General features: G+C 40.0%; 1 protein-coding gene across 2 annotated transcripts in view; it reads right to left on the reverse strand.

Moving 5' to 3' along the window:
* The window catches only part of Rcd-1 (Required for cell differentiation 1), a 97,923-nt gene that overhangs the window by 36,374 nt on the left and 34,794 nt on the right, over positions 1-26,755 (reverse strand). For both annotated transcript variants that reach the window (XM_070104944.1, XM_070105009.1), the window contains exons 4-5: positions 18,284-18,433; positions 14,326-14,484 (exon numbers count right to left, since the gene is read on the reverse strand). In XM_070104944.1, the coding sequence (XP_069961045.1) occupies positions 14,326-14,484; positions 18,284-18,433 (309 nt within the window). The remainder of the gene's footprint in view (positions 1-14,325; positions 14,485-18,283; positions 18,434-26,755) is intronic.

Here is a 26,755-nt window from a genome sequence, read left to right on the forward strand (position 1 = left end):
ATACGTATAAAGATACACAACATATCTCTCCAAACTGCCAATATCCCAAACCCCTCCTTTAAAGTGCAGGTATTGTATTTCCCATTTCCAGGACTCAAGTCCGGCTATATAAAATAACCGGTTTCCCTGAAACCCTTCACTAAATATTACCCAGCTCACACTCCAACAGCTCGTCAGGTCCCAAATACCATTCGTCTCCATTCACTCCTATCTAACACGCTCATGCACACTTGCTGGAAGTCCAAGCCCCTCACCCACAAAACCTCCTTTACCCCCTCCCTCCAACCCTTTCGAGGACGACCCCTACCCCGCCTGCCTTCCCCTACAGATTTATATGCACCCTATGTCATTCTACTTTGATCCATTCTCTTAATGACCAAACCACCTCAACAACCCCTCTTCAGTCCTCTGACTAATACTTTTATTAACTCCACACCTTCTCCTAATTTCCACACTCCGAATTTTCTGCATAATATTTACACCAAACATTGCCCTTAGACAGGACATCTCTACTGCTTCCAACCGCTGCCTCACTGCAGCATTTACAACCCAAGCTTCACACCCATATAAGAGTGTTGGTACCACTGTACTTTCATACATTCCCTTCTTTGCCTCCACAGATAACGTTCTTTGTCTTATATGTACATGTATTATTATTATATGTACAGTGGACCCCGGCATAACGCTATTAATCCATTCCTGAGAGCTCAATGTTATGCGAAATTATCGTTATGCGAATTAATTTTCCCCATAAGAAATAATGGAAATCAAATTAATCCGTGCAAGACACCCAAAAGTATGAAAAAAAAATTTTTTACCACATGAAATATTAATTTTAATACACACAAACTTAAGAAAACATGCACAGTTACATGACACTTACCTTTATTGAAGATGTGGTGATGATTGATGGGATGGGAGGAGGGGAGACTGGATGGTTTTAGTGTTTAGAAGGGGAATCCTCTTCCATTAGGACTTGAGGTGTCAAGTCCTTTTCCGGGGTTGCTTCCCTTCTTCTTTTAATGCCACTAGGACCAGCTTCAGAGTCACTGGACTTCTGTCGCACAACATATCTGTCCATAGTGGCGTGTACCTCTCGTTCCTTTATGACTTTCCTAAAGTGTTTCACAACAGTGTCAGTGTAATAGTCACCAGCACGGCTTGCAATAGCTGTCTAAGGGTGATTTTCATCCATGAAGGTTTGCACTTCAAGCCACTTTGCACAGATTTCCTTAATCTTGGAAGTAGGCAACTTCTTCAATTTCTCTCTCCCCTCCTCCGAAGCAATTTCCTCAGGTGTGGCCTCTTGCTGTTGAAGTTGATCTAGCAGCTCATCAGTGGTTAGTTCTTCATTGTCCTCCTCCACCAACTCTTCCACATCCTCCCCACTAACCTCCAACCCCAAGGACTTCCCCAATGCCACAATTGATTCCTTAACTGGCATAGGATTCTCAGGGTTAGCCTCAAATCCTTCAGAATCCCTTTGGTCTGCACATTCTGGCCACAGTTTCTTCCAAGCAGAGTTCAAGGTCCTCTTAGTCACTCCCTCCCAAGCCTTACCTATGAGGTTTACACAATTGAGGATATTAAAGTGCTCTCTCCAAAACTCTCTTAGAGTCAATTGAGTTTCTGAGGTCACTACAAAGCACCTTTCAAACAGAGCTTTTGTGTACAGTTTTTTGAAGTTCGCAATAACCTGCTGGTCCATGGGCTGCAGGAGAGGAGTGGTATTAGGAGGCAAAAACTTCACCTTAATGAAGCTCAGGTCCCCACAAAGTCGCTCTGCCAAGTCTGTAGGATGACCAGGGGCATTGTCTAACACCAGGAGGCACTTAAGGTCTAATTTCTTTTCAGTTAGGTAATTTTTCACAGTGGGGGCAAATGCTTGGTGTAACCAGTCATAGAAAAAGTCCCTAGTGACCCATGCCTTATTGTTTGCCCTCCACAGCACACACAAATTAGCCTTGAGGATATTCTTTTGCCTGAACGCTCTGGGAGTTTCAGAGTGATACATTAATAAAGGCTTCACTTTGCAATCACCACTAGCATTGGCACACATGAGAAGAGTAAGCCTGTCTTTCATAGGCTTATGTCCTGGGAGTGCCTTTTCCTCCTGAGTTATGTAGGTCCTGCTTGGCATTTTCTTCCAAAACAGGCCTGTTTCGTCACAATTAAACACTTGTTCAGGTTTCAGCCCTTCACTGTCTATGTACTCCTTGAATTCATGCACATATTTTTCAGCTGCTTTTTGGTCCGAACTGGCAGCCTCACCATGCCTTATCACACTATGTATGCCACTACACCTCTTAAATCTCTCAAACCAACCTTTACTGGCCTTAAATTCACTCGCATCACCACTAGCTGCAGGCATTTTTCTAATTAAATCCTCGTGCAACTTCCTAGCCTTTTCACTAATGATCGCTTGAGAGATGCTATCGCCTGCTATCTGTTTTTCGTTTATCCACACCAATAACAGTCTCTCAACATCTTCTATCACTTGCGATCTCTGTTTCAAAAGCACAGTTAAACCTTTGGCAAGAACAGCTTCCTTGATTGCCGTTCTCTTGGACACAATAGAAGCGATGGTTGATTGGGGTTTACTATACAACCTGGCCAGCTCGGAGACACGCACTCCACTTTCATACTTAGCAATGATCTCTTTCTTCATCTCCATAGTAATTCTCACCCTTATTCCTGTAGGGTTGGCACTAGAAGCTTTCTTGGGGCCCATGGTCACTTATTTTTCAGGTGAAATCACTATAAAAAGGCTGTAATAATACGAAATGTTCCGATTGTATGCTTGAATGTTACCATGGAGGCTGGCTTGTAAGCAATGCCACTGGCAGAACAAGTGAGGCTGGCACAGGCCGCATGGACGTGTCTCGGACGAATCGCGTTGAACGAATTTTTCAGCATTATGCGAGGCAAAATTTTAGCGATAAAATGTATCGCTATGCGGATTTAACACTATGCGATGCCAACGTTATGCGGGGGTCCACTGTATTATTATTATTATATGTATTATTATTATTATATTATACTATTACAGTGGACCCCCGACATTCGATGACATCGACATTCGATAAATCCGATATTCGGTGCATTTTAACGCAAAAATTTCGCCTTGACATTCAATGGAAAACCCGACATTCGATACGATTCGTACAAGACATGTCCACGTGTGGCCTGAACTGCCCCGTTAGTGCCAGTGTTTACAAGCCAGCCAGTGTGCGCGCATCTAAGGATACATTCGGTACATTCCATATCATCCATATTATCACTGTTTTTGGTGCTTGTTTCTGCAAAATAAGTACCATGGGCCCCAAGAAAGCTTCTAGTGCCAACCCTGTGGTAAAAAGTGTGAGAATTAGTATGGAAATTAAGAAAGATTTTGAAGGGTTTGGGGCTAACCCTGAGAAGCCTATGCCAGTTGTGGACTCCATTGTGCCTACTTCAAAAATTAAGGAAATGTATGCAAAGTGGGTTGAACTGCAAACCTTTATGGATGAAAATCACCCTAACACAGCTATTGCAAGCCGTGCTGGTGACTATTACAATGACAATGTTATGGTCCATTTTAGACAAATCTTAAAGGAACGGCGACAGAGGTCCAGTGACTCTCAAGCTGGTCCTAGTGGCATTAAAAGAAGAAGGGTAGTAACCCCGGAAAAGGACTTGCTACCTCAAGTCCTAATGGAAGGGGATTCCCCTTCTAAACAGTAACAACTTCGACACTCTCACCTCCTCCCATCCCATCAATCATCACCAGATCTTCATTAAAGGTAAGTGTCAATTATTCTATTGTTATTATTCTATTGTTATTGTTATTATTGTAATTATTCTACTACATTAAACTTAATATTTCATGTGGTAAAACTTTTTTTTTCATACTTTTGGGTGTCTTGCATGGATTAATTTGATTTCCATTATTTCTTATGGGGAAAATTAATTCGACTTTCGATATTTTCGACATTCAATGAGCTCTCAGGAACGGATTAGTATCGAATGTCGGAGGTCCACTGTATTGTTATTGTACGTATTATTAGTAGTACAGGTCTCCCTCAACATTTGCGTTTTCAACTTTCGTGGGCTTCACACATTCGCGAATTCCCAACCGCCAAATTCACAGCCACCAAATTCCCAGCAGCCAAATCACATTTAAGTTTCCCACCACCTGCAAGTCCCTACTACCCTCCCTCCGACCCCTGCAACTGGCAGCCAGCCCTCCTACCACTCAGTGTGATGAGTGTTTTGTTTATTTATTATTTGTTATTAAACTACAGTATAAATAATGTAAACCCATTCATGACTGCATATTGGAATGGCTATTCGGACAGATATTAGACGGTGACATCATGTGTTTACTCTTGAACACAGCAAAGAATCAAACATTTCTGCAACTGCTAATAATAACAATAGTAATAATAATAATAATTAATATGATATAATTGAAGAAGGAAATTGTATAAAAATACGAGGGAGTGGTTGACATCATCAGTGTGGCTTTGTTTATGCTGGAGTGAGCATTAGTCTCCGTGCTCTTCCAAACATTTCACAATAATTCATTGTGTTTGGTGCTGCCTCACCCACTGCCTCAATCGCTGCTTCAACCGCTGCCTCAACCGCTGCCTCAACCGCTGCCTCAACCGCTGCCTCAACCGCTGCCTCAACCGCTGCCTCAACCGCTGCCTCAACCGCTGCCTCACCCACTGCCTCAATCGCTGCCTCAACCGCTGCCTCAACCGCTGCCTCAACCGCTGCCTCAACCGCTGCCTCAACCGCTGCCTCAACCACTGCCTCTACCACTGCCTCAATCGCTGCCTCACCCACTGCCTCAACCACTGCCTCAATCGCTGCCTCACCCACTGCCTCAACCACTGCCTCAATCACTGCCTCAACTGCTGCCTCAACCACTGCCTCAACCACTGCCTCAACCACTGCCTCAACTACTGCCTCAACTACTGCCTCAACCACTGCCTCAACCACTGCCTCAACCACTGCCTCAACCACTGCCTCAACCACTGCCTCTACCACTGCCTCTACCACTGCCTCTACCACTGCCTCTACCACTGTCTCTACCACTGCCTCTACCACTGCCTCTACCACTGCCTCTACCACTGCCTCTACCACTGCCTCTACCACTGCCTCTACCACTGCCTCTACCACTGCCTCTACCACTGCCTCTACCACTGCCTCTACCACTGCCTCTACCACTTCAGTCGCACTCAATCTACAAGCACCAAGCACAATGAATTATTGTGAAATGTTTGGAAGAGCAAGGAGACTAATGCTCACTTCAGCATAAACAAAGCCATGCTGACGATGTGTCAACCACTCCCTTGTATTTTTGTCAATTTCCTTCTTCAATTATATCGTATTTATTATTATTATTATTATTATTATTATTTTTTTTTTTTTTTTCCACAAGTCGGCCGTCTCCCACCGAGGCAGGGTGACCCAAAAAAGAAGGAAAATCCCCAAAAAGAAAATACTTTCATCATCATTCAACACTTTCACCACATTCACACATTATCACTGTTTTTGCAGAGGTGCTCAGAATACAACAGTTTAGAAGCAAACACATATAAAGATACACAACATATCCCTCCAAACTGCCAATATCCCAAACCCCTCCTTTAAAGTACAGGCATTGTACAGTACTTCCCATTTCCAGGACTCAAGGCTGACTATATGAAAATAACCGGTTTCCCTGAATCCCTTCACTAAATATTACCCTGCTCACACTCCAACAGATCGTCAGGTCCCAAGTACCATTCGTCTCCATTCACTCCTATCTAACACGCTCATGCACGCTTGCTGGAAGTCCAAGCCCCTTGCCCACAAAACCTCCTTTACCCCCTCTCTCCAACCCTTTCGAGGACGACCCCTACCCCGCCTTCCTTCCCCTATAGATTTATATGCTTTCCATGTCATTCTACTTTGATCCATTCTCTCTAAATGACCAAACCACCTCAACAACCCCTCTTCTGTCCTCTGACTAATACTTTTATTAACTCCACACCTTTTCCTAATTTCCACACTCCGAATTTTCTGCATAATATTTACACCACACATTGCCCTTAAACAGGACATCTCCACTGCCTCCAACCGTCTCCTCGCTGCTGCATTTACCACCCAAGCTTCACACCCATATAAGAGTATTGGTACTACTATACTTTAATACATTCCCTTCTTTGCCTCCATAGATAACGTTTTTTGACTCCACATATACCTCAACACACCACTCACCTTTTTTCCCTCATCAATTCTATGATTAACCTCATCCTTCATAAATCCATCCGCCGACACGTCAACTCCCAAGTATCTGAAAACATTCACTTCTTCCATACTACTCCTCCCCAATTTGATATCCGTTTTTTCTTTATCTAAATCATTTGATACCCTCATCACCTTACTCTTTTCTATGTTCACTTTCAACTTTCTACCTTTACACACATTCCCAAACTCATCCACTAACCTTTGCAATTTTTCTTTAGAATCTCCCATAAGCACAGTATCATAAGCAAAAAGTAACTGTGTCAATTCTCATTTTGAATTTGATTCCCCAAAATTTAATCCCACCCCTCTCCCGAACACCCTAGCATTTACTTCCTTTATAACCCCATCTATAAATATATTAAACAACCATGGTGACATTACACATCCCTGTCTAAGACCTACTTTTACCGGGAAGTAGTCTCCCTCTCTTCTACACACCCTAACCTGAGCCTCACTATCGTCATAAAAACTCTTTACAGCATTTAATAACTTACCACCTATTCCATATACTTGCAACATCTGCCACATTGCTCCTCTACCCACTCTATCATATGCCTTTTCTAAATCCATAAATGCAATAAAAACTTCCCTACCTTTATCTAAATACTGTTCACATATATGCTTCAATGTAAACACTTGATCTACACATCCCCTACCCACTCTGAAACCTCCTTGCTCATCCGCAATCCTACATTCTGTCTTACCTCTAATTCTTTCAATTATAACCCTACCATACACTTTTCCTGGTATATTCAGTAAACTTATTCCTCTATAATTTTTACAATCTCTTTTGTCTCCTTTCCCTTGATATAAAGGGATTATACATGCTCTCTCCCAATCCCTAGGTACTTTCCCCTCTTTCATACATTTATTAAACAAAAGTACCAACCACTCCAACACTATATCCCCCCCTGCTTTTAACATTTCTGTCATGATCCCATCAGTTCCAGCTGCTTTACCCCCTTTCATTCTACGTAATGCCTCACGTACCTCCCCCACACTTACATTCTGCTCTTCTTCACTCCTAAAAGTTGGTATATCTCCCTGACCAGTGCATGAAATTATTGCCTCTGTTTCTTCCTTAACATTTAAAAGTTCCTCAAAATATTCTCGCCATCTACTTAATACCTCCATCTCCCCATCTACTAACTCCCCTACTCTGTTTTTAACTGACAAATCCATACTTTCCCTAGGCTTTCTTAACTTGTTTAACTCACTCCAAAAATTTTTCTTATTTTCATTAAAATTTCTTGACAGTGCCTCTCCCACTCTTATCATCTGCTCTCCTTTTGCACTCTCTCACCACTCTCTTTACCTTTCTTTTACTCTCCATATACTCTGCTCTTCTTATAACACTTCTGCTTTGTAAAAACCTCTCATAAGCTAACTTTTTCTCTTTTATCACACCCTTTACTTCATCATTCCACCAATCACTCCTCTTTCCTCCTGCCCCCACCCTCCTATAACCACAAACTTCTGCCCCACATTCTAATACTGTATTTTTAAAACTATTCCAACCCTCTTCAACCCCCCCACTACTCATCTTTGCATTTACATTTACCCCTGGCACCCCAAATTTACCTACTACTCCCTCCATAACATTTTTACCCACTTTAGCATTGAAATCCCCAACCACCATTACTCTCACACTTGATTCAAAACTCCCCACGCATTCACTCAACATTTCCCAAAATCTCTCTCTCTCCTCTACACTTCTCTCTTCTCCAGGTGCACACACACTTATTATAACCCACTTTTCACATCCAATCTTTATTTTACTCCACATAATCCTTGAATTAATACATTTATAGTCCCTCTTTTCCTGCCATAGCTTATCCTTCAACATTATTGCTACTCCTTCTTTAGCTCTAACTCTATTTGAAACCCCTGACCTAATCACATTTATTCCTCTCCATTGAAACTCTCCCACCCCCTTCAGCTCTGTTTCACTTAAAGCCAGGACATCCAGCTTCTTCTCATTCATAACATCCACAATCATCTCTTTCTTATCATTTGCACAACATCCACGCACATTCAGACTTCCCACTTTGACAATTTTTTTCTTCTTATTCTTTTTAGTAATCTTTACAGGAAAAGGGGTTACTAGCCCATTGTTCCCGGCATTTTAGTTGACTTTTACAACACGCATGGCTTACGGCTTATTATTATTATTGTTATTATTAGCAGTAGCAGAAATGTTTGATTCTTTACTGTGTTCAAGAGTAAACACATGATGTCACCGTCCAACACCTGTCCGAATAGCCATTCCAACATGCAATCATGAATGGGTTTACATTATTTATACTGTAGTTTAATAGCAAATAATGAACAAACAAAACACTCACCACACTGAGTGGTGGGAGGGCTGGCTGCCAGTTGCAGGGGTCGGAGGGAGGGTAGTATGGACTCGCAGTGGTTGAGGAAGTGGTGGAGGCATTGCTGGAGGCATTGCTGGAGGCATTGCTGGAGGCAGTGGTAGAGGCAGTGGTAGAGGCAGTGGTAGAGGCAGTGGTAGAGGCAGTGGTAGAGGCAGTGGTGGAGGCAGTGGTGGAGGCAGTGGTAGAGGCAGTGGTAGAGGCAGTGGTGGAGGCAGTGGTAGAGGCAGTGGTAGAGGCAGTGGTAGAGGCAGTGGTAGAGGCAGTGGTAGAGGCAGTGGTAGAGGCAGTGGTGGAGGCAGTGGTAGAGGCAGTGGTGGAGGCAGTGGTAGAGGCAGTGGTAGAGGCAGTGGTAGAGGCAGTGGTAGAGGCAGTGGTAGAGGCAGTGGTAGAGGCAGTGGTAGAGGCAGTGGTAGAGGCAGTGGTAGAGGCAGTGGTAGAGGCAGTGGTGGAGGCAGTGGTATTTAATAACATACATGTTATTAAAGCAAAACATGTATATATTTAGTACAATTTACGATGTTTTCATGTATTTTATGATTGTTCATGGTTCAACAAGTTAAGGAAGCAGTATTGTATTATATTTCCCTACAATATATTGGGGCACCAAACATTCACGATTTTTCAACATTCGCGAGGCTCTTGATCCCCTAACCCTCGCAAATGTTGAGGGAGACCTGTATTATTTATTACCATTTGGAATTTTTATTCACACAAAAAAAATAGAAGATTTACTGTTACGCAGACTACTGCATTATTTACGAAAAGTTCCTTGAAAATGAGCTCAAAGTAGCAGAAGTATTCGATTCTTTGGCGATGTTCAAGAGTAAACAAATGACGTCACCATATTGAAGGGTGGGCGCCCAGCACCCATCCTTCAATCTCTATATAATGTCAGTTTTTATTAATTTGAGCGTCTTTATCATACTTCTACATTATTTATGTTATACCTAATATTATTCTGGAATAAATATGATAGTTAGATAACCTTTATTGATAGTAATAGTATAATTATACAATATTTTATAGTGTCATGAGCTCATACCTCCACACACCATGGTGAACTATGAGTTACTGAGACTGTTCGCGCCTTCTCCCTATTTTCGTAAAGCTCCACCCAGTGGAGGTGGTTGCTGGTGGTAATAGTTGTGGTGGTTGCTGGTGGTAGTAGTGGAGGTGGTTGCTGGTGGTAGTAGTGGTGGTTGCTAGTGGTAGTAGTGGTGGTGGTTGCTGGTGGTGGTAGTGGAGGTGGTTGCTGGTGGTAGTAGTGGAGGTGGTTGCTGGTGGTAGTAGCGGAGGTGGTTGCTGGTGGTAGTGGAGGAGGTGGTTGATGGTGGTAGTGGAGGAGGTGGTTGATGGTGGTAGTGGAGGTGGTGGTTGCTGGTGGTAGTGGAGGAGGTGGCTGCTAGTGGTAGAGGTAGAGGTGGTTGCTAGTGGTAGTGGAGGAGGTGGTTGCTGGTGGTAGTGGAGGAAGTGGTTGCTGGTGGTAGTGGAGGAGGTGGTTGCTGGTGGTAGTGGAGGAGGTGGTTGCTAGCGGTAGAGGTGGAGGTGGTTGCTAATGGTAGTGGAGGTGGTGGTTGCTAGTAGTAGTGGAGGAGGTGGTTGCTGGTGGTAGTGGAGGAGGTGGTTGCTGGTGGTAGTGGAGGAGGTGGTTGCTGGTGGTAGTGGAGGAGGTGGTTGCTGGTGGTAGTGGAGGAGGTGGTTGCTAGTGGTAACTCCGCCCTGTGGGCAGAGCCTTACAAAAATAGGGACAAGGCACGAGCAATCTCAGCAACTCATAGTTCACCATGATGTGTGGAGGTATGAGTTCACAACACTATTGTATAATTATACTATCACTATCAATAAAGGTTATCTATAATAATTTATTCCAGAATGTTAGGTATAACATAAATAACGTAGAAGTATGATAAAGACGCTCCAATTAATAAAAACTGACATTATACAGAGAGGTATTGAAGGGTGGGTGCCAAGCACCCACCCTTCAATACCCTTTATCACCAAGGAATCGAACATTTCTGCAATTTTGAGCTCAATTTCAAGGTGCTTTTCACTGCAAAAGCAATCAAAATTATATCTATTTCTGTAATATATCTTCTATTCTATCAATTCAGACCAAGAAAACGAGAATACAACCATAAAAACCATACAAAAATATACTGCTAAGGGCGGCTAATGGCTGAGAAGTGAACTCCGTTATTTATGGTCCAATTTCTTTCAATTTTGGCACATGTTAAGAAGCATCTTTCCATCATACATTGCCCAAGTTTCAACAAGATAGTCCAACAAACAACTGAGATCCAATTCCCTAGATTAAGAGGAAGAGCGTCAAGGAACCTCCCTTGAGGCCCACTTGCATCTGGAAATTTTGTTTGCGTATGGAAGCAAAAAATCGACCGAGCGACTGCTCGTATCTGGAAAAATTCACACATGGATGCACTCATAAGTAGAGGTTCCACTGCATAAGAGAATGAGGTACTAGACTCTGTACAAAAACAATGAACACTAATAATAATTTAAGCAATTCCATGTTACTAGTTAAGTTGCAGATTTTTTTCACAGAAGAGAACCCAGACACATCTAGAAGCACTGCTTTGAGATGGAGTCTGGAGCAGATGATGATGCCTATCATCATCACAAAGTACTACAGAGTAACACTGACCACAGAGTATTACAGGATACTTGAGCACCCAGTACAGTGGTCCCTCATTTTTTGTAAGCATCGGAAGTCGTAATTTTTGAAAATCGTGACATTTTTTCGTCAAACATTGACTTATCGTCATTTGACTCGCAAATAGCCGTTCATACCAGACGTGTACGCACACCTCGAGTGGCCTCACACTCCATTCCCAGCCAGTGTGCCATTGTTTATCAGTGAGGACGATCTCACGCGTTTATATGATACATTTCATAACATTCCATTTGTTTTACTGCTTGCAACTGCTAAATAAGCCACCATGGCTCCAAAGAAAGTTTCTAGTGCCAGCCCTTTGGTAAAGAATGTGAGAAACACGATGTAATTCAAGAAAAAGCTTGTAGAAAAATACGGAAGTGGTGGTGGTAGAGGGTGGTAGCAGTTGTGATAGTGGTAGAGGGTGGTAGTGATGGTTGTGGAGGATGGTAATGATGGTGGTAGAGGGTGGTAGTAATGGTGGTAGTGATGATGGTAGAGGGTGGTAGTGATGGTGGTAGTGATGGTGGTAGTGATGGTGGTAGTGATGGTGGTAGAGGGTGGTAGTGATGGTGGTAGAGGGTGGTAGTGATGGTGGCAGAGGGTGGTAGAGGGTGGTAGAGGGTGGTAGTGATGGTGGTAGTGATGGTGGTAGTGATGGTGGTAGTGATGGTGGTAGTGATGGTGGTAGTGATGGTGGCAGAGGGTGGTAGAGGGTGGTAGTGATGGTGGTAGAAGGTGGTAGTGATGGTAGTAGGGGGTGCCTTCTTCAGTGATTCAGCAATTCTACTAACTCCTCCAATATTGTTAGGGTTATAAAGGGCTACAGAAAACACCACCGCCTCAGCTGCAGCCTTCACCACCATTATGTACAGTTTATTCTCTCAGTGGCCCTTATACACCCAACAACAACAACAACACAACACTAGTTGTGATATACATAATGACTTATTTTATTCATTCTAGAGTATATTCCATGTTTCTATGTTATTAAATACCAAATTAGAAAAAAGATTTCAGTTTTGAATAGCTGTATAAAAAAAGTAGCGAGTTATGCCAATTTGTTTACATGCCTACCCTGAAATTTTATACCTTAAAATGAGCACTGCTTTTGCTCACAATGAAGGAAAAGCCATCAAAACAATGGTTAGCACTTTATGTTGCCAATAATGCTTATGCAGTATGCAAAGTAGGCTACAGTAAATATACTTCTCTGAAAGCAAGGCCAAGGTACATGACTGCCTGTTGAAGTTAAAAACAAATTGGCAATGCATTTGAGGCATGTTTGAAATAGGAATAGCACCTACTAGGAATGCAATAATTGATGTGTCAGAATACTTAACAGTAAAATGCATAAATACATTTAGGGATACTATTCTACATGACAGGATTGCTGTTGTCTTTTTTGTCTCAAACATGCATGATAACAGGTATATCTTACTACTTATGCTTAGGTTACACTACACATGCATATACACATACACATATATTTACACACCCATCTGGGTTTTCTTTTATTTTCTTAATAGTTCTTGTTCTTTATTTCCTCTCATCTCCATGGGGAAGTAGAAAAAGATTCTTCCTTCATAAGCCATGCATGTCATAAGATGCGATTACAATGCCAGGAGTAAGGGGCTTGTAACCTTTTCTCCTGTATACATTACTAAATTTAAAAAGAAAAGCTTTCATTTTTTTTTTGATACCTGTCCTCGGTGGGATATGGCTGGTTTGTTGAAAAAAAAAAATAGGGATAATACACCTAAACTTGAATGTTAAATTGCATTCATCACCATAATCTGATCCTTTGAAAAAGTCACTCATACAAACTGATAAAAAAGACTGACAAACCTGATCTATTTGTTATTTCCAGATTTTACTATACATTAGGGGCATAGATAAAGTGACTGGGAACTGAGGACAAGCCACAAAGTGACTGGAATTTAGACGACATACATCGCGAAGGATAGTGATTTCTGCAGGCAAGCCAGTAATACAAGATTCTTGCAGTGCAAACCAGGAAAACACAACAATACTAGATTCTTGCTGTGCAGATGGCATTATAATAGACCTACTGCCATATTCAAGGAAAAAAAAATTATATGCATTATGAGTAACTGGAAGGATGATGGCCTCTAAATGAAAATGACCTGCAGTAAAAATGAGTCAGGCCGGATAACTCACGCCTTTTATGAGTTTCAACACTTTGTAACTGACAGTCTTTTCCTGTGAAAAGTCCTGCACACTGAGATCAAAATATGTATTTCTTACCTCTGCCATTAACAAAAAAATTATCATTGTAGCCAGTGCTGTGTACATTGGACTGTCATATGGTGACCAGAACCTAACCTAGCCCAGCACAGTGAAGAAAAAAAAAGGTACAATACCATGACTGGAACAATACACAAATAACCTGCATATAGGAGAGAGGAGCTTATAACTGTTTTGGTTCGACTTGGACTGGACCATTTACAAAGACTATAAATGGTCCAAGTTGGACCGAAACGTTGCCATAAGTTCCTCTCAGCCACATACCTCTGAGGAGGTATGTGGCTGAAGCTGTTATTGAAGTGTAAATAAGCCACTGTGCTGGAATACACAGATAACCCACACATAGGGTTATCTGTGTATTCCAGCACAGTGGCTTATTTACACTTCAATAACAGCTTCAGCCACATACCTCCTCACTTCAAATTCCCTATCCATTCACTCATACCAGATACAAACTTTCACTTCTATAATCAGTACCTTAATATCTTATGATCACTTTTATAACCAGTACTTTTATATCTCTGTAACCAATACCTTCTTATCCTTTAATCACTTCCATAACCAGTACCTTAATATCTTATAACTTCTGTAACCAGTACCGTAATATCTTACAACTTCTGTATCCAGTACCTTAATATTTTATAACTTCTATAACCAGTACCTTAATATCATGAAATTTCTGTAAACAGTCCTATTTTATCTTATAAAATAAGTTACATTTATAAAACTAACCTGGCAAATATAGTTTAGTCCTGTTTCATCTAGGAGGATCTTTTGTAAGATGAAAGTAGCCACAGTCTTGCTCAGCTCTGACCCAGATTCCATAATACGTAAACAGAGTGGGATGATCTCAGTTGTTAGTAAGAAATTTATAACTTCTTGTTCGTCGGTCTGTAGAGGTCATAAAAAAAATCCAAATTTTAATTACTGTATGCTTTCAAGCACAAACATGTAAAACAATTATTTTTTCTTGGGATAAATATAATATTTTTACCAAACAAATTTTTCCCCAAGCTAACAAAACTACTGCAATCATTCTGATACTACAGTGTTGTAAAGAACATACAGTAGAAACCCAATAAATGCAGGGAATATATTTCCAAAGTGCACGGGAAAATTATAGTCGTATGCACTGAAGTTTTAAACAATGATCCACAATGCCACAGAAATTATACATTTCTGTGCATCTTTCAATCATGTCCATACTGTGGCTATATTTCTACAACTGATGAATATGTTGATGATTAATAATAAGGTAGTGAAGGAGTGATAACAGCTCAATGAGTCACAGCCCTTACACTATACATATTTCTTAGCTATTATTTTCTCAAATGTATTCATCTTTAGTATATGCTTTTTTGGTATACTTGTGGTAAATTCCTACATGGTTGGCATAATTTGATAAGGAAATATGACTTATTTTACCAAAATCGACATGCTAATTACAGGTGATGGTGGTGGTGGCAGTTAATATTGCTTGCCACAGAATAACCTCTGCAGCCAAAGCGCATTTGGCAAATCTGAGAATGGATTTCAGGTATCTCAAGAAAGTCTTTCTGGGCCCAACTTGGAGTATGCAATGCCAGTATGGAACCCATACCAGAGGAAATATGTAAATATACAGAGGAAGTAAAGAATGGAAGTAAGGTACACACAATTATAGTGTAAATTACCTAGGATAACCTAAAAAATCCGAAGTGCTATACTGTGCTTGTAGACATAATGCATATGAATACCTGTTGGTTCACAGTGGCTCTCTCTGAGACAGACAGACAAGCAGAGACGGAAAGAGACAAGCAGACAGAGAGACAAGACAGACAGACAATCAGAGACAGAGAGACGAGCTCATCAAATGTCATCCCTTATCACTGCACCCCGGCTGGTGCCCATCAAATGTCACAGCTTATTTCCTCTTATCTCTATACTATTTTATCTCTGCACCCTCGCTGGCGCCCATCAAATGTCATCCCATATCTCATCACTGCCCTCCTGGACGCTTCTCGCATTGCTTCAAGGGAGCTTCTTCCTTCCTCCTCCTCCTTCCTCCTCCCTCCTCCTCCTCCTCCTTCCTCCTTCCTCCTCCTCCTCCCTCCTTCCTCCTCCTCCTCTTTCCTCCTCCTCCTCCTCCTCCTCCCCCTCCTTCCTCCTTCCTATTTCCTCCTCCTCTTCCTCCTCCTCCTCTTCCTCCTCCTCCTATTCCTCCTCCTCCTCCTCCTCTTCCTCCTCTTCCTCCTCCTCCTCTTCCTCCTCCTCCTCTTCCTCCTCCTCCTCTTCCTCCTCCTCCTCGTCCTCCTCCTCCTCTTCCTCCTCCTCCTCCTCTTCCTCCTCCTCCTCCTCCTCCTCCTCTACTCCCGTGTATCCAAAACATTGCTGGGACCTATAAATATTTTGTATATATTCCTAGACAATAGTAAATGGCCAAGGCAGGTGTAAATGTCCACCTGTCAATGTGTTTGTGACATTCTGAGTACAATTTCAGTACCTAATATTAGTGTCAGAACAAAGATTGGTTATGAAATGCCAAGAAATACAATAAATTGCAATTATCAGAACATAAAAATTATATAAAATATAAAAATGAGAAAAAATGGTATATTGGCAACACTTCCTCAAGCAGGACTCAATGCTGCCGTCAGGTGAGCATTAACCCTTTCAGGGTCGACAGACTTGTTCTCAGGGTCGACAAATTTTCAAAAAAAAAAAAAAATAATTTTTTCTTATGAAAAGATAGAGAATCTTTTCCTGATCATAATGACACCAAAAGTATGAAATTTGATGGAAAACTTATGGAATTATGCTCTTGCAAACTTAGTGCTCTCGACGATGTTTACACATCGACGATTTTGCCCACTTTGAGCCCTATTTTCGGCCAATTCCAGTGTACTAGTCGACAAAAATCATAACTATTTCGCTAGAACTCCATTTTTTCTATCGAATGAGTACAAGAAACCATCCATTTACCGATTTCAACTATCCAATAAAGTGGTCAGAATTTAGCAATTTTGCCAATTTCACACACATTTCAAAAGATGCCAATTTCCGAACAGGGTCCAGAATAAACAAGAAAGACATTCCTGGCACTAAAATAACATTTCCTCTGTTCATTAGTCATGTCCTCACGCCCCTCTTACATTCTTTTGCTTTCCACTTTGAAGTTTTATTCTCACAAAAAAAATAAAAGATTTACTGTTATGCAGACTACTGCATTAGTGTAGAAATGGTATAAATAATATCAGCGCATTTGTGAATGAATATTAGACTCACCAGTTGACGTGTATTGGACACGTAGCATGATTTGTTTACTTTTGAACTTTGGCAAAAATCAAAGATTTCTGCTACTTTGAGCTTAATTTCAAGGTACTTTTCATTGTAAAACCAATCAAAATCGTCTCAATTTCTGTAATATGTATTCCATTCTATAAAATGAGACCAGGAAAACTAGAATACAACAATATATACCATACGAAAATACAGTGCAAAGTCGCTGTTTTAATCCAAAAACATGGTCAAAGTTTTTTTTTTCTCGTTACGCACTGTGTGCTGCAGGATTTTTTTTATACTGCGCGCACTGACCATATAAACCCATTCTTTCATATGTAGGCCTACCAGCTTTCTCTCGCTAGATTTGAGGGCGCTAGAATTTAGGCGTACTAGCACGTCAAAAACCCTGGTGCGTAAGCCGTACTAGTACGTCAGAAACCCTGAAAGGGTTAAGTGTCAACTTTGCAGCCTCATATCTCAGGAAGTACTGACCCTAATTTTTTATTTTAATCCTATTACACTTAGAAATTTTTTCTCTGTATTTCAATGAAAAAAAAAAATTATTTTTCAAAATATTCGGGGCACTGGGGGGAGAGAACATATATATGCATTTGGATCGTTTAGGGGTTAAAGACATGCATGAACCACAGGGATGTTAGGAAGTATTTCTTAAGTCTCAGGGTGGTTTGAAAATGAAATAAACTTGGCGAAATGGTGGAGGCAGGCTCTATACATAGCTTAAGAGCAGGTATGATAAGGCCCACAAGGCTAAGAGGAATTGAATCTGGCAAGCAGGAAGTTGAGAGGCAAATCCAGCAGCTAAGACTTGACCCCTGTTTATACAGGTATTGTGCAAAGCCAAATCATCCCTCTCCTCACACTTGCATATCAAAAAGCAATATCAACTACTGACACGATTTGGTAAGGATATGTGGCTTATTTTTACTGATGTTTTTACCATGTCGGCAGACAATGGTAGCTGATATTGCTAGGCACATTTGTACAGGAACATGTCAACCCTTTCCACACATTTATGAATAAACGCCTAAAGTGTGAGGTATGAAAAACTTAATTATTTTTGACAAATTAAGAAATTTAAAATACTTGCATGATTTTTGTTTTTTGAGGTGTCATAAACTTAACCCAGTTTTCCCAATTTTCCAAATTTTCAATCCACATAATTCCTTTTCATCTAAAGCATAGGTTTTCAGGGAAACAGCCCACACATTAATTAGGTCTCTACTGTACTGTATATGAGTAACTGGTTAAGGAATTTTCTTGAATCTATGGAGCTAGAAAGTTCCCAGTTTTACTTGTTTTACAGTTAAAAATAATACTTATGCTAAAGTAATAGTTTCACCTACTGTAAGAATAAATGGGACAGAGAAGATGGACAAGTCAAAATAAATAACATCCTAGTTACTCTTACCTTGACTAAAGCACCAATGACACCCAAAGAAGTGAGGCGCAGATATTCAAAGGGGCGTGTCTTGCTGACCGTTTGCAAGAATGGATATAAGTAGAGAGGAATGTGAGCAGCCAGGAACTGAGACCGTGTCTCTGGATGTGAAGCTACACACTGTAACAAATAATCATTAAGCTATGCATTATATCATCTAATAACTGTCAACAAGTTTAATCATGATCTTTGTAAATCCAACAATCCCCAGTTCTTAAACTTCCTGAATAGTATAATGCCTGCCTGCTAAAACCTTCAGTTACTAAGCCAATCAAAATCACTTAGACATCTGCTTCTGCACTAGACTAAATCTAGACTAATATAATAGCTCCACTAAAAGGTGACAAAAATACTGATAGGACCACAAATCACTACCGTACCTATTAAAAGCCAAGAAACTAAAGTTAACTCTTATAATTAGACATCAACACATGAATCACAGCAGTAAGAAGAATAAACTGGGAAGGAAAGACAAAAATATAATAAAACATCAGCACATAATTAAACAGCTTCCTGTTTAAAATAAAAATAAAAACTCTGCAATAAACAGCATTCACTGAATACAATAAACAACTAATACACAACAACTTACACAAAGAAGTACAGACTTGCCCTTACCTCTAGTAAACAATGAGAAATCCAAAACAGAGAATTAGCAATAAAAAGTAATGCTGAAAACATTTGGAAACCTCTTTCAACAAAACACATCATCCCTTAGCCTACTAAACACACAAGCTTTGCACTTCAAATCTTCAGCACCCTGAACTGTAAGACAAACCCAGATTTAAGACAGACAGACAGACATATTCACTCACTCACTGACTCATTCACTCTTGCACACTCTTTTTTTCCAAAGCTGCAACAGAACCCATGGGCACCTTGAACAAAATAAATACCTCTGAGATTCTATACATTCACCTACATTTATGCAGGCCCCACAAAAAAGAAGTACAAACTAAGGAATAGCTTACAAAAGAAACCAAAAAGACAAAATTTAGCAACTTACTGAACCCTATGTAATTGTTCCACTCAAACATTCTAAATAATATCTTATACATGTGCTAATTTTTTTTAACACATTAGCCATATCCCAATGAGGCAGGGTGACCCAAAAAAGAAAGAAAAACCCAAAAAAGAAAGAAAAAACTTTCATCATCATTCAACACTTTCACCATCACTCATGCATAATCACATAATCACTGCCTTTGCAAAGGCGCTCAGATACAACAGCTCCAAACTGCCAATAGCCCACACCCTCGTTTAAAGTGCAGGCACTATAGTTCCCATTTCCAGGACTCAAGTCTGGCTAACCAGTTTCCCTGAATCCCTCCACAAAATATTACCCTGCTCACACTCCAACAGCTCATCAGGTCCCTAAAACCATTCGTCTCCATTCACTCCTATCTAACACGCTCACACACGCTTGCTGGAAGTCCAAGCCCCTCGCCAACAAAACATGTGCTATGTACAGGCAAAAATTCATCTAAACAACAATATTACTACTGTATACATCTTTTAGATAAGATAAGACACTTTATTTCAGTATGATACAATGTTTGTACAGAGGTGAATGACATTTAGGTGTGCATGCAGAAAGCCCCTTAATATGTAGAGCATTTTGGGAAAACTTAAGACAAATTGCATGGTTTTATATAGTCTCTTAAGTGGTTGTAAATATAAATTTAGGAGTTACAATAAATACAAGAGAATTGAACATCCTATTAGTACATGCTATATGGCTTTTGTCAAGTTTAATTGTTTAAAGAATTACAGGTTTATGATTATAGGTAATGAGGATTCTAGCATATTAACATAATGTGGACACAATCAATGTTTTATGTTGTTTTCCACGTTAGTGAATATATAAGTACAGTAGGGCCCCACTTATACAGCAGGTTAGGTTCTAGGTTACCGCCAGAAAGCGAACATCGCCAAAAAGCAGAACGCCATTTTTTCCACTTATAAATGCATATAAATGCCAGATAACAAGTTTACACTAGCATATATTAAGAAAGAAATAGAACTAGGAATTAAAAACAATAAAAAGTAAAATACACACACAATACACTCATTACTTACCTTAAAATATTTGTAGTCTTAATGTAGGGTGAAAGGTGAGTAAACAAGGTAAAACGAATAAAAGACAGAGAGAGAGAGAGAACGAGCAAATGAGAGAGGAGAGAGATGCAGTTATGCAAACAAGCAGACGAACGCGTCTGTTTTTTATTCATACACGTAACATCTCATATTTATGGTATTCTCATATTTATGTTATGTAACATGTTTATAATATAATTCTGAAAAAAATAACACAAATGGATTAATGAAAATGTTTATATTAACGTAATATACGACATTTAATGCACCTCAGACTGATTATTAATGCATATTATTATTATTATGCTTGGATTTCCAGCAAGCGTGCATGAGCGTGTTAGATAGGAGTGAATGGAGGCGAATGATACTTGGGACCTGACGATCTGTTGGAGTGTGAGCAGGGTAATATTTAGTGAAGGGATTCAGGGAAACCGGTTATGTTCATATAGTCGGACTTGAGTCCTGGAAATGGGAAGTACAATGCCTGCACTTTAAAGGAGGGGTTTGGGATATTGGCAGTTTGGAGGGATATGTTGTGCATCTTTATACGTATATGCTTCTAAGCTGTTGCATTCTGTGTACCTCTGCAAAAGCAGTGATAATGTGCGAGTGTGGTGAAAGTGTTGAATGATGATGAAAGTATTTTCTTTTTGGGGATTTTCTTTCTTTTTTGGGTCACCCTGCCTCGGTGGGAGACGGCCGACTTGTTGAAAAAAAAAATTATTATTATTATTATTAGGTGTTGTGGGCAAGGGATTTGGACTTCCAGCAAGCGTGCATGAGCGTGTTAGATAGGAGTGAATAGAGACAAATGGTATTTGGGACCTGACGAACTGTTAAAGTGTGAGCAGGATAATATTTAGTGAAGGGATTCAGGGAAACTGGTTATTTTATATAACTGGACTTGAGTCCTGGAAATGGGAAGTACCGTACAATGCCTGCACTCTAAAGGAGGAGTTTGGGATATTGGCAGTTTGGAGGGATATATTGTGTATTTTTATACGTATATACTTCAAAAGTGTTGTATTCTGTGCACCTCTGCAAAAGTAGTGATAATGTGTGAGTGTGGTGAAAGTGTTGAATGATGATGAAAGTATTTTCTTTTTGGGTCACCCTGCCTCAGTGGGTGACGGCTGACTTGTTGAAAAAAAAAAATTACTATTATTATTAACCCTTAAACGGTCCAAAGAGATTGACATTCAAATTCGTAGTGCTACAAAAGTAGATCTACTTTTTTTTACATATTTTCAAATATAACAAAAAAAAAAAATGTAGATAAAATTTTTTTTACACGTTTTCAAATGTAAAACAAAAAAGAAGATCTACATTTTTTTACATACTTTCAGATGTTGAAAAAACGTATATATACGTTTGGACCATTTAAGGGTTAACATGGCATCAAGACTAATAAGACACTTTTGGTGATTTTAATGTGTACCTGCACACCAATGCCTGCACTTTAAAGGAGGGGTTTGGGATATTGGCAGTTTGGAGGGATGTGTTGTGTATCTTTATATGTGTATGCTTCTAGACTGTTGTATTCTGAGCACCTCTGCAAAAACAGTGATAATGTGCGAGTGTGGTGAAAGTGTTGAATGATGATGAAAGTATTTTCTTTTTGGGGATTTTCTTTCTTTTTTGGGTCACCCTGCCTCGGTGGGAGACGGCCGACTTGTTGAAAAAAAAAAAAAAATATATATAAAAAAACATTTTAGTAATTATTACAGGAAAAGGGGTCATTAGCCCATTGTTCCCGGCACTTTAGTTGACTTTTACAACATGCATGGCTTACGGAGGAAAGATTCTTATTCCACTTCCCCATGAATATAAAAGGAAAAGTAATTAGAACAAGAACTAAGATAAAATCAAAGAAAACTCAGATGAGTGTGTATAAATAAACGGGAGCAAGGGGCTAGTAACCCCTTCTCCTGTATAAATTACTAAATTTGGAAAGAGAAACTTTTGTTTTTCTTTTTGGGCCACCCTGCCTTGGTGGGATGCGGCTGGTTTGTTGAAAGAAAGAAAGAAGATGTATGTTTAGTGTGACCTCAGTGTAAGTAGAAGTAGCAAGATGTACCTGTAATCTTGCATATTTATGAGACAGACTAAAGACACCAGCAATCCTACCATCATGTAAAAGAATTACAGGCTTTCGTTTTACACTCACTTGGCAGAACGGTAGTACCTCCCTGGGTGGTTGCTGTCTACCAACCTACTATGATAAACTTCAAGTGTTTTAAAGTTACTTCATGTTTTTTATATATTTTTTTTTAAATAAAAAACATGAAGTAACTTTAAAACACTTGAAATTTAAGAAAGTTTCCAGACATCCTGGAGAGACGCGGTGCTCACGGAGCTCACAGAAAATGTAAACAAACTGGGTGGAGCGCAGTGGCTGTATTAGAAAGTCAGGTGGGGAGAGCCGTATAACGAGTTCTGGTCATAATTTGAAATGTCCGTATTAGCGGAACACAGTAAGGCAAAATGAGTATATAAAATTAGAATACTATCCAATATATAAAATTAGAATATTATCCAGTACCCACAGGTACAGGAGTTCCAACACTCAGAAACTCTTCTAACATTGTTCATACCAAAACAGTTTTTAAATTATAATAACATGTACACATTCCTAGGTAGTAGGTTAGTAGACAGCAACCACACAGGGAGGTACTACCGTCCTGCCAAGTGAGTGTAAAACGAAAGCCTGTATTTGTTTCACATGATGGTAGGACTGCTTGTGTCTTTATTCTGTCTCGTAAACATGCAAGATTTCAGGTACGTCTTGCTACTTCTACTTACATTAAGGTCACACTACACATGCCTGTACAAGCACGTACAATGGACCCCCACCGTTCAGTGGCTGTGACTTTCGTAAAATCCGACTTTCAGCAACTTTTTTCGCCAAAATTTAGCTTCGCGGTCTGTGATTAGCCTTGTGATTCGGTGACCGTCCCATACACGTCAGCCATCAGCGCTCACACAAAGCCAGACTCCTGCACCATTCAAACTCAGTGTGCCACTGTTTACCAGCGAATGACCATCACTCCACAGGTTCATACAATACATTTCATAATAATCCATTGTTTTTTGTGCTTGCAACTGCTAAATAAGCCACCATGGGCCCAAAGAAAGCGCCTAGTACCAACCCTTCGGTAAAGAAGAAAAGAAACACAATAAAATTCAAGAAGAAACTCGTAGCAAAGTACCAAAGTGGAGGAGGAAGAGAGAGGGGAGAATGTGCTTTCTGCAGTGATTCAGTGATTCTAAGATATGTACAATACTAAAGCAGCAGGTATCGATAAAGGCTATAGTGCCAGCCAGCGATAAAGTGTAGAACTAACAGCGCAGCAAGTTAGTTAAGCAATTAAGCGATAGAAAAACGACATGAATGTAACTCTCCAATGTTGTTGGAGGTGTACAGGGCCAATGAACATAGGCCGCCCTGCTATCTTCCACCATCCTAAACCTCTGCCAGCATCTCCTCCATCAAACTAATTAAACTAACATCTCCTCCAAGGTAAGTGCAAATATTTCTTTTTTATAAATTAAAATGTAAATATTTCTTATTCATAAATTACATACATTGTTTAAGTGTGAATAGTGTTGGTGGCTTCTGCTGCCACCTCCATATGTCATATTAGATAAATTGTGATAGATAAATAAGCCGTAGAGATGATATTAGCGTCATGTTGAAGTATAATAAACTCGCCTCCCTCTCGCCTCCTACCTGTCTTCCACAAACCAACAAGAGTCAATAAAGGTTAAGTGAGATGTTAAATATTCATTTATCCATTTTATTAGTGCTTTATATTTATTTGTCATTGATTTTTCTATTTAAATCTAAATTTAATCTTTAAAAAAAAATTTTTTTGTTAATACTTTTGGGTGTTTGAAACGGATTAGTTGGATTTCCATTATTTCTTATGGGGAAAATGGATTCGCCAATCATGAATTTCACCATTCAGCAGACTCTCTGGAACGGATTAATCACGAAACTCGGGGGTCCACTGTATATACACACACACCCTTCTGGGTTTTCTTCTCTTTTCTTACTAGATCTTGTTCTTGTTTATTTCCTCTTATCTTCATGGGGAAGTCTGAAATCTGGTGGAAAAATTGTGGAATTACACTAATGCAAAGTTAGCAGTCTTGGCACAATTTACACACAGGCAATTATGCCCACTTTGAGTCCAATTTTAGGCAATTCCATTGCTCAGGACAACCAAATTCTTAGCTATTTCGTCAGTATGCATTCCATTCTATTGAATGAGCACAGGAAACTGTTCATTCAACCATTTCAACTACCTTATCAAGTGATCAGAATTCGATAATTTGACCAATTTCGCATAAAATTAAAAAAAGTCTATTTGAAAATAGAATCCATAATAAATAATGTGGACATTCCTGGTATTAAAATAACATTTCCATAACTTGCTTTCCATTTTGAATTCTTATTCACAAAAAAAAATACATTTTTTTATTATTTATTAGCACATCAGCCATTTCCCACCAAGGTAGGGTGGCCCAAAAAAGAAAAACTTTCACCATCATTCACTCCATCACTGTCTTGCTAGAGGTGCACTTACACTACAGTTATAAAACTGTAACATTAACACTCCTCCTTCAGAGTGCCAGTACTGTACTTTCCATCTCCAGGACTCAAGTCCGGCCTGCTAGTTTCCCTGAATCCCTTCATAAATATTACCTGGCTCACACTCCAACATCACGTCAAGTCCTAAAAACCATTTGTCTCCATTCGCTCCTATCTAACACGCTCACACATGCGTGCTGGAAATCCAAGCCACTCGCACACAAAACCTCCTTTACCCCCTCCCTCCAACCTTTCCTGGGCTGACCTCTACCCCCCTTCCCTCCACTCCAGATATATACACTCTCAAAGTCATTCTATTTTGTTCCATCCTCTCTACATGTCTGAACCACCTCAACAACCCCTCCTCAGCCCTCTGGATAATAGTTTTGGTAATCCCGCATCTCCTCCTAATTTCGAAACTACGAATTCTCTGCATTATATTCACACCACACATTGCCCTCAGACATGACATCTCCACTGCCTCCAGCCTTCTCCTTGTTGGAACATTCACCACCCATGCTTCACACCCACGTAAGAGCGCTGGTATAACTATACTCTAATACATTCTCCTCTTTGCTTCCATGGACAAAGTTCTTTGTCTCCACAGACTCCTAAGTGCACCATTCAACTTTTTCCTCTCGTCAATTCTATGATTCACCTCATTTTTCAAAGACCCCCATCTGGTGACAGGTCCACTCCGAAGTATCTAAATACATTCACCTCCTCCATACTCTCTCCCTTCAACCTGATATCCAATCTTTCGTTACCTAATATTTTATCCTCATCACACAAAAAATAGATGATTAATTCTATTTCTCGGATAATAAAATATAACCAGGAAACACTGGTCATAATTTACAGTGTCCCAATAATTGAATCAGACCTATTAAAAATCCATAAAACAGACTTGGGGTTGTAGAGGAGCCTTACCCATCCTCTAGAATATCAGCAAAAATCAAATATTTCTGCTACTTTGATTTTAATTTCAAGTTACTTCCATTCCTGAAACAAAGTCATCTCTATTTCAGTATTATATCTCCATACTATCAAATGATATCAAGAAATAACCAATAAAACCATAAAAACCATCTGAGAAAACACAGCAAAATCTCTATATATTTTCTTTTTGCATAAATTTTACAGACTAAGAGCTGTTATTCCTACCTCGGCTCATTTCATAGCCCAGCCTTATCTAAGGTATACGTACTACTCTCCCCCCACTAGGATTCAACCCACAACAGTCAGCTAACACCCACATACAGTACATACTTACTTACTGCTAGATGAACAAGGGAAGGTGTAAGGAAACATGCCTAAAGTTTCCACCCAGCTGGGGATCAAACCACAGACACTCAGTATGTGTGCTGACTGCACTACCAACCAACCATACACACAGTCGCAGTTTTGTTTTCCCATCATGCACCACATTGGGCTGGAGGATTTCTTTTACAAGGTGCACGCTCATAGCATAGACTCTTTCTTTCATATCTAGGCCAAAACTTACCACTCACAGATTATCTGAGTGAGCTGAGTTCATGAGGGACCCTGAGCTCGAAGCCGTAGTTCTATGTGATGGCCAGCGAAATGGTTAAGGAAAGTGATAGTGATTTCTTGCAATTCTTGATGAACATGAAGTTCTATGAGTCTGAGCAGAGTGCAGGGGGCATGCAATCAATGGTGCCTTTGAAATCAGGTGGGATTAGGGTCATGCCAGAAATTGACAGCAGGGTTTTTAGTGTAATTCATGAAAA

The sequence above is a fragment of the Cherax quadricarinatus genome, chromosome 1, assembly GCF_038502225.1.
Source record: "Cherax quadricarinatus isolate ZL_2023a chromosome 1, ASM3850222v1, whole genome shotgun sequence".
Taxonomy (NCBI): domain Eukaryota; kingdom Metazoa; phylum Arthropoda; class Malacostraca; order Decapoda; family Parastacidae; genus Cherax; species Cherax quadricarinatus.